This window comes from Etheostoma cragini, chromosome 13, assembly GCF_013103735.1.
Source record: "Etheostoma cragini isolate CJK2018 chromosome 13, CSU_Ecrag_1.0, whole genome shotgun sequence".
NCBI lineage: Eukaryota > Metazoa > Chordata > Actinopteri > Perciformes > Percidae > Etheostoma > Etheostoma cragini.
Window position 1 is genome coordinate 25,821,857 of NC_048419.1, and position 9,422 is coordinate 25,831,278.

The following is a 9,422-nucleotide window of genomic DNA, read 5'->3' on the forward strand; positions in this document are numbered from 1 at the left end:
TGTGTCTCTGTGTGTTGCAGATGTCGTTGAAGCTTTTAGAGGCAAGGTGGAAACCGGCCCTGAGCTCCATCCTGGAGGAGCTCACGGACCCAGACTTCAGGAAGATGCTGTCGAATCTGGTCAAAATCCCTCAGGGACTGAAGACCGGCAAGACCAGAGAAGAGATCCCTTATCTAATCGTCCAGCACTACGGGACAGAAGGGTCCATCTCTGAAATAGATAAAATAATGAAGATCATACCAAGGTTGGACGCTGCGGTCCAGGAGCAGCTGCGCCCCTTTGTGGAGAAACTGAAGAAGCAACGCCAGGGGAAGAAAGGTGAGTTGATAAGATTCAGGGTGTAAATCCATAAATACCGTCCAGTTCTGGGATAGGGTCTCGGTCGAGGTTCCCAGCGAGCTGAGCTGAAGGAGAAGCTCTGAGAATCATCAGGAGAACAACACGAGATCTTGCTAACTGATCTAAGAAGTGTTGAGCTGAAGAAGATAGAAGTTTATCATTTTTAACGGTGATTGGGTCACCTGACGTACGCGGAGAACGTGAGAGGACTATCACCCGTTACCCGGTGTGGTCGGGGTAACATTATGAGTCTTATTTCTGCTCACTGCTGTTCTCTGAGCCAGTTGTGAGAAACGCTGAGTGAGAACCATCTGGGTGTTTGTTTACCTTCTGAATTTCGTTTTCAGGGACGACGAGAAAACTTTCCATCAACTTCGGATCAGTCGCCAAAAAGCAGAAACTCACAGCTGGTAGGTCGACTACAGGACATCAGACATCAGGACAGGGGGACGGACACAGACACATTAGTCTCTCTGCTAAACCTCTGTTAAACCGATGAGCTTCCTAATGAATATTAATCATATTCCACGAAGAAAACACGTTCAAAATCTGATATTCAAAATCACTGATATTCAAAACATGTTCCTTACCTTAAACCTGTCAACACTGATTCTGTTTCTTCTCTTTAAGATCAAGTGAAGAGCTGCCCACCTGTCCAGGTGAGAGAGACAAAGGTGAATAATACATATACTTAATAATACATATAATTCTACATATACTCTCTTGTATCTAGACGACCAGTCAGCTTTACGTGGTGTAGACCAACAGATCAGACTCATCTGTTCTTATTATCTACAGTGTTTTAAGGGTTTTAATCTTTGATTTGTTCAGACGGATCGTGTTAAAGCTGCAAAGCCCAAGAAGAAGAAGGAGAAGAGAGATCCGTCCCTGGAACATCAACCATCAGCTTCACCTTCAACTAATGTAAGAAGAAATTAGCAAGAGTTAAATATGACTAAATATTATCTATAATAAGACATGTAGATCTCTCTAGACATTTACAACAGGCTCAGATTAAGATTAATAAAGAGTCGTGGGATTAAATGTCTGCACTGGAAATAGATTTATAGAAAAATGAATTTACCTGAAGATCCCAAAACAACTTCCTGTTTCCATCGCATCACATGGTCTTAAAAGTATAAATAGAAATATAAAAGTATAAATAGAAATATAAAAGTATAAATAGAAATATAAAAGTATAAATAGAAATATAAAAGTATAAATAGAAATATAAAAGTATAAATAGAAATATAAAAGTATAAATAGAAATATAAAAGTATAAATAGAAATATAAAAGTATAAATAGATGTATATGTTGCTGGTCCCAGGCCATGCACATTTAAATGAGACGAGGAAACTTAAGAACTCTACATGTGTGTAATCACAGTGTGTACATTGGCTAATAAAGGATTCATTAAATAAAATAAACATCTCCTATATCCTGTCGTCAGTCCCTATGTCCGTCCTCTAGGACAATATGTCCCATGGACACTCAGCAGGACATTATCTGCTTTTGACCTGTGGAAATGGACCAGAGGACGTCTTAGTAACGGTGTTTTTATCCTGTGATTGGTCCAGGTGGATCCTGTTGGAGACGTGGAGACGGGAAAGAAGACAGAGGACAGAGATTTGTCCCTAAAACCAGCTGAATCTATAAAAACCTTCAAGGTATCAAGAGACATCTGCTTAACCCTTGTATGGTATTCAGATTAAAATGAGCCATTTCAAATCTTTCCAAGAAGAAAAAGTTCCAGGTTTTCTACCTGAAACCAGCGGCCTTTCTTTATTTCCTGAGATAAACGTATTCCTGACTCAGTCCAGAACGTTATCCTGGATATGACCTCAGACGGAGTAGGGATCCTGATTATTGCCACTGAAAATATCGCGATAAGATGCTGTTTCCATTCCCCCCCCCCCCCAACGTTCACGTCTGGCCTCTCTTTGGCTATTGCTATGCAAAATTAAGTTTCAATTCAATTTTATTTATAATATCAATTCATAACAAGAGTTATCTTGAGACCCTTTACAGATAGACCAGGTCTAGACCACACTCCAGAGTTTACAAGGACCCAACAGGTCTAGTAGTTCCCTCCAGAGCAAGCAACAGGGCCACAGTGGCGATGAAAAACTCCCTTTAGCCCTCTCATTGGCTATCGCTCTGCAAAAGTTGATTCAAAGTTAAATTTGGGAGAGCGAGGAGAGAGCGGTGAACATCCGTCGCCGTCAATGGAATTCACTCAAACAGCTGTTCTCATTGGGAACAACCGCTCTGCTGTTATTGTCCTCTGCTTCTCTATGAATGTCCCTCTGTCTCCGTCCAGGTTCTCAGTCCTGTTGTCCAGACCGGCACGATCCAGATAGTTGGAATCAAAAAGTCCAATAAGAAGAAAACTTACCTGCTGGTGGAGCTCAACGGCAAGAAGAGGACGGTGTTTGTGAGAACTCGACTTCTGGCGAACGCATTCGGCCTCGAGGTGGACGATGGTTTTGAAAGAAGACTCCGGTACCAGATGCCCCTCACAGCAGAAGCAACACTACGAGGAAGAAGAATAACAGACATTAAACAGGTGAAGGAGACACATTGGTAGAAGGTGAACGTGGTACTGTCCACCTAACTGTTTAGTTAGGGTGGTGCTTTCACTTATTTTCAAGTTTTGTGAAAATTAAATGAAATTAAACCAATGAGGAGCAGGTGAGATAAACTATATACATATATGTATATAACTATGTACATACAGTGAGCAAAATAACTATTTGAACACCTTTGTCTTCGGGTCATCGTCATGTTGGAAGACCCGGCCTCGACCCATCTTCAATGCTCTAACTGAGGGAAGGAGGTTGCTCCCCAAAATCTCCCAATACATGGCCCCGGTCCTCCTCTCCTCAATACAGTGCAGTCCCCCTGTCCCATGTGCAGAAAACCCCCCCAAGCATGATGCTACCCCCCCATGCTTCACAGTAGGGATGGTGGTCTTGGGATGGTCATCATCATTCTTCTTCCTCCAAACACGGTTAGTGGAATTATGACCAAAAAGTTCTATTTTGGTCTCATATGACCACATGACTTCCTCCCATGACTCCTCTGGACCATCCAAATGGTCGTTGGCAGACTTAAGACGGGCCTGGACATGGTCTGGTTTAAGCAGGGGAACCTTCCGGGCCATGCAGGATTTCAAACCATGACGTCTTAGTGAATTACCAACAGTAACCTTGGAAACGGTGGTCCCAGCTCTTTCCAGGTCCTGGACCAGCTCCTCCCGTGTAGTTCTGTGCTGGTTTCTCACCTTTCTTAGGATCCATGAGACCCCACGAGGTGAGATCCTGCATGGAGCCCCAGTCCGAGGGAGATTGACAGTCATGTTTAGCTTCTTCCATTTTCTAATGATTGCTCCAACAGTGGACCTGTCTTCACCAAGCTGCTTGGACATGTCCCCGTAGTCCTGTCCAGCCTTGTGGAGGTCTCTAGTGTCTTTGGACAGCTCTTTGGTCTTGGACATGTCCCCGTAGTCCTGTCCAGCCTTGTGAAGGTCTCTAGTGTCTTTGGACAGCTCTTTGGTCTTGGACATGTCCCCGTAGTCCTGTCCAGCCTTGTGGAGGTCTCTAGTGTCTTTGGACAGCTCTTTGGTCTTGGCCATGTTAGTAGGATTCTTACTGATTGTATGGGGTGGACAGGTGTGTTAATGGAGCTAACGACCTCAAACAGGTGCATCTAATTTAGGATAATAAATGGAGTGTGGGGGGGGGGGCATTTTGAAGGCAGACAGGTCTTTGAGGGTCAGAATTCTAGCTGATAGACAGATGTTCAAATACTTATTTGCAGCTCACAGTGGACATGCACCTACGAGGACATCAGACCCTCCATGATTTCTAAGTGGGAGAACTTGCAAAATAGCAGCGTGTTAAATACTTATTTTCCTCACTGTAAATGAAAGAAACCCCAATCCTCTGAATGAATCACTGTTCTTTTAATGGAGTTCTTGGTGTTGTATCTGTTTTTTAGCACCTTCCTCATTCCGTATTTTTTAATGTAGAAACATTAGTCGAAGATAAAAACATTAAGCTTCATAAGGACGTTCCGGCTTGTGAAATAACTTTAATAACGTCTTAAATATTCAAATTGTTCTGGGGAGTGGTGAAAGTGAACTAGAGACTTCTCAGTGTTTGGTGGTGTGGTTTGGTCAGATGGATCCTGTTGGAGACGTGAAGCCTGAACAGAAGACAGAGGGACAGGATGCGTCCCTGAAACCAGCTGCACCCCCCAAAACCTTCAAGGTAGCAATAAGGACGTCTTCCTTCTTTGGGAACTTTGGGAACCACCGAATTACTTTTAATAGATTTTTGTGTCCTGTACTTCCAGCTCGTCTCAGTCTTTCACCATGAATGTCCCTTTGTCTCCGTTCAGGTTCTCAGTGCTGAGGTCCAGACCGGGAGGATCCAGATAGTGGAAATTAAAAAGTCCAATAAGACAAACATTCACCTGCTGGTGGAGCTCAACGGCAGGAAGAGGACGGTGTTTTTGACAAATCAACTCCTGGCGAACGCATTGGGCCTGGAGGTGGAGGAGGACGTAGAAAGAAGACTCCGTCACCAGATGCCCCTCACAGCAGAAGCAACACTACAAGGAAGACAAATAACAGACATTAAACAGGTGAAAAGACACATTGGTAGAAGGTGAACGTGGTTTATGTTGGGTACTGTGGTCGCTGTGTGGGGATTCAACCCATCTGGGTGTAGTTGGGGTGGTGCTTTAAGGTCAGTGTAATCCAAATTAAACCCACGGATAAAGGAACGAGTCATCTGGGAATAGTTCATCTACTCCACAGGCTACTGAGTGAAATGTCTTGAACCATCACGATGCCGTCTCTCAAAACTTGGCCGTCCTTTAGAACCAACCGTCCTGAGATGAAGGTTTTTAACAATAATATGAGTCCCCCAGCGAAAGCAGAACGTCTCTGGGACAAATGGACGTCTGGAAAACGCATTTGGCCTCAAAGTAGACAACATTAACCCTCATGTTGTCCTCATGTGGTCCTCACGTTGTCCTCATGTTGTCCCCATGTTGTCCCCACATTGTCTCCACGTTGTCCTCATGTTGTCCCCATGCTGCCCCCATGTTGCCCCAATGTTGTCCTCATGTTGTCCCTAAGTTTTCCTCATGTTGTCCCCATGTTGTCCCCACGTTGTCCCCGTGTTGTCTCCACGTTGTCCTCATGTTCTCCTATATCAATGTTCTTTTAAATTCCCCAAAACAACTCTCTGCTCTATCTGTAAATTATAGAGCGGTCTAGACCTAGTCAAGTTTTTTTGGCACCTCCCTAATTCCACATTTTTTAACATAGCAACTTTAGTAGAACATTGAAACAATCAGCTCAAATAAGACTTTTGATCTTTTATACCAACTTTTCATGACTTTCATAATTTCATAAATATTTAAAGTTTCCCTGGCAATTTTCCCCATTTAAATGAAAGAACCCAATGCTTAAAACTGGAACATTCACACGTTTTCATCCACTATCTCCTTAGTCATAATTTCAGCTAGAAACTCCATTCAAACTTCAAAGTGTTATGAATATTATGTACATTCTACGTATTATTCAACTTTAAAGTCCCATTCAAACTTTTTCACATATTCAACCGTCTCTGAAGCTTAGAACATGTTTTTTGTAATAGATTTTTGCGCACTTTTGTTTAGTTGGGCTCATTGTTAGTGTTGTTTTGGGTCTTTTTTAGAGAAAGGTTCCTCCAAGGAACTACCAGTGGGGGGGGGGGGGCTGGACTTTGTACCACTGGCCTGTCCTTTCTTTTTCTAATTGTTTTTAAGTAAAGACCCCTTCAGGTGCTAGAGTTTAACTCTGGTGTCTATTGGGACAGACAGAGTGGTGTCATTGGACATTTTGGAGAGGAGCTTAGAGAACTTAAAATATTGGTTGTAAACTGGTGACAATGAGCTAGAGACTTCTCTGTGTTTGATGGTGTGGTTTGTTCAGATGGATCCTGTTGGAGACGTGAAGCCTGAACAGAAGACAGAGGGACAGGATGCGTCCCTGAAACCAGCTGCACCCCCCAAAACCTTCAAGGTAGCAACAGGGACGTCTTCCTTCTTTGGGAACTTTGGGAACTACTGAATTACTTTGATTAGATTTTTGTGTCCTGTACTTCCAGCTCGTCTCAGTCCTTCACTATGAATGTCCCTCTGTCTTCATTCAGGTTCTCAGTGCTGAGGTCCAGACCGGGAGGATCCAGATAGTTGGCATTAAAAAGTCCAATAAGACAAACACTCACCTGGTGGTGGAGTTCAACGGCAGGAAGAGGACGGTGTTCGTGAGAACTCGTATTCTGGCGATCGCATTCGGCCTCGAGGTGGACGATGGTTTTGAAAGAAGACTCCGTTACCAGATGCCCCTCACAGCCGAAGCAAAGCTTCATGGGAAAAAAGTTACAGAGATTAAAAAGGTGAAGAAGACTTATGTATAGAAGGTGAACGAGGTTTATCATGAGCCCCGACATCGCTGTAGGGGACGTCCCCCTAACAGATTTAGTTAGGGTTAGTTAGAGTTAGAGTTAGATAGGGTTAGTTAGAGTAAGTTAGGGTTAGTTAGGGTTAGTTAGGGTTAGTTAGGGTTAGTTAGAGTTAAAGTTAGTTAGGGTTAGGTAGGGTAAGTTAGGTTAAGTTAGGGTTAGTTAGGGTTAGGTAGAGTTAGTTAGGGTAAGTTAGGGTAAGTTAGGGTTAGTTAGAGTTAGTTAGAGTTAGTTAGAGTTAGAGTTAGTTAGGGTTAGTTAGGGTTAGTTAGAGTTAGTTAGGGTTAGTTAGGGTTAGTTAGGGTAAGTTAGGGTAAGTTAGGGTAAGTTAGGGTTAGTTAGAGTTAGTTAGGGTTAGTTAGAGTTAGTTAGAGTTAGTTAGAGTTAGTTAGGGTAAGTTAGGGTTAGTTAGGGTAAGTTAGGGTAAGTTAGGGTAAGTTAGGGTTAGTTAGAGTTAGAGTTAGTTAGGGTCAGTTAGGGTAAGTTAGGGTTAGTTAGAGTTAGAGTTAGTTAGGGTTAGTTAGGGTAAGTTAGGGTAAGTTAGAGTTAGTACAGATCAACCGACGATGGCAGAGATCAACATTGTGTGAATGAATGAATGTTTTGGAGACTGAGGAACATCACAGATGATCTACACATTTATTTCTGTAATCATTCCGAAACCTTCGGATCCCTCGCTCTCCAAACCCAGCCTACCTTTGGTTTCGGTCTTTACCAACAATAACATTTCATAGCAATTGTAAGCGCACCCAGACTTGTGAAGATTAGAGGACTTGTGTCTCTTCAGATGGATTCTGTTGAAGCTGGACAGAAGACAGAATAAAATGTTATGTGTTACTTAAGATTCTTTAAACCAGCAGAGTCCTCCAAAACCTCCAAGGCAGCTGCATGATGTCCCCATTTCACTATTCTATGTTCTTTAAGTCCACTTCCGGGATTGTCCCGGTGCCGCAGGAAATGCCACTGGATGCACGGATTTTCCATTTCCTCCCGATTACTTTGTGTTGGATTTTTTTCTGGGGACTTCTGAGGACTATGGTTATCTGGTCCTCAGGTCTCTGCAGGGTAAATCCAGACAGCTAGCTAGACTATCTGTCCAATCTGAGGACTATGGTTACCTGGTCCTCAGATCTCTGCAGGGTAAATCCAGACAGCTAGCTAGACTATCTGTCCAATCTGAGGACTATGGTTATCTGGTCCTCAGATCTCTGCAGGGTAAATCCAGACAGCTAGCTAGACTATCTGTCCAATCTGAGGACTATGGTTACCTGGTCCTCAGGTCTCTGCAGAGTAAATCCAGACCGATCTGCCCAATCTGAGGTTTCTCTCACACAACTATTTAGCAGCAGCTCTGTGCAGAGTTAAGCCCCCCCCCCAAGACAATTCTGATTGGTATTACCCTCATGTTGTCAAAAGAAAGCATCAAAAGTGTTGCAAAAAGGGATAAAAACTTAAGAAAAAGTTAAAAACATCTATAAAAAGCATCAACAAAAGTGTTGATTTTCTATTTTGACGTAAAGACAACACGAGGGTTAAAGACGTGAAACCAGAGCAGGTTGTCCTCCCACCCCTGAATGCCAGACCCTCCATCAGAGCGCTGTGGAGGAGGGTCCGGCACAGCGAGACGACGGTTTTTTAGGATAAAACCATTCCAGGTGCAACTGCTTTATAAAATCCTCCCTAAAATCAGAAACTACATCAAAATCAACCAACACAAAAACTATTTGGAAAAAAAATCATCCTTCACAAACCGTTGAAGACAGATTCCTTTGGTCTCTGCTCAGATTCTTACCTGCGAATATTTTCATTTTTAACATCTTATTTATTATTATTTGACGGTTCTCAAACAGAAATGATGATTTTTACTATGAATGTCCCCGTGTCTCTTCTCCGGCTCCCGGTGCTGCAGGGCCAGACCTGGAGGATCCAGATCATGGGGATTAAAGCGTCAAAGAACAAGAGCAAAGAGCTGGTGGTGGAGTTCAACGACCAGATGCACACCTTTCTGGTGAACACTCGACTCCTGGCGGACGCCTTCGGCCTCCGGGCGGACGAGGGTCTGGAACGGGAGCTCCGGTACCAGATGCCCCTCCCAGCAGAGGCCACGCTACACGGGAATAAAATCACAGACATCAAAAAGGTCTAAAAAGAACTAGCATTCAGTACTATGGGGGCTTTGTGGGGAGCCCACCTGAGGGTGGAGTCAGGGTGGTGCTCTTAAGGCTCCGACACCCACCAGAGGATCGGCCGTGGAATGGTCTGGCGAGGTCCGGGACTTTAGTCTGGTCTGGCGAGGTCCGGGACTTTAGTCTGGTCTGGCGAGGTCCGGGACTCGGGTCTGGTCTGGCGAGGTCCGGGACTCGGGTCTGGTCTGGCGAGGTCCGGGACTTTAGTCTGGTCTGGCGAGGTCCGGGACTCGAGTCTGGTCTGGCGAGGTCCGGGACTCGGGTCTGGTCTGGCGAGGTCCGGGACCTGAGTCTGGTTGCCGTTGGGCCCATTTGACATGTTGAATCGGACTCTATAGATTAATAATCCTTTTGGATAATCATCTTGCACCATGGGCA

The 9,422-nt window shown here is 44.1% G+C and overlaps 1 protein-coding gene across 1 annotated transcript in view; it reads left to right on the top strand.

Moving 5' to 3' along the window:
- LOC117956033 overlaps window positions 1-9,422 on the top strand; it is a 14,182-nt gene continuing 4,760 nt past the window's right edge. The window contains exons 1-9 of the mRNA XM_034890876.1: window positions 1-318; window positions 687-749; window positions 970-1,013; window positions 1,171-1,263; window positions 1,918-2,007; window positions 4,522-4,611; window positions 4,742-4,987; window positions 6,327-6,416; window positions 6,547-6,792. Of these exons, the coding sequence (XP_034746767.1) occupies window positions 21-318; window positions 687-749; window positions 970-1,013; window positions 1,171-1,263; window positions 1,918-2,007; window positions 4,522-4,611; window positions 4,742-4,987; window positions 6,327-6,416; window positions 6,547-6,792 (1,260 nt within the window). The 5' untranslated portion in view covers window positions 1-20. The remainder of the gene's footprint in view (window positions 319-686; window positions 750-969; window positions 1,014-1,170; window positions 1,264-1,917; window positions 2,008-4,521; window positions 4,612-4,741; window positions 4,988-6,326; window positions 6,417-6,546; window positions 6,793-9,422) is intronic.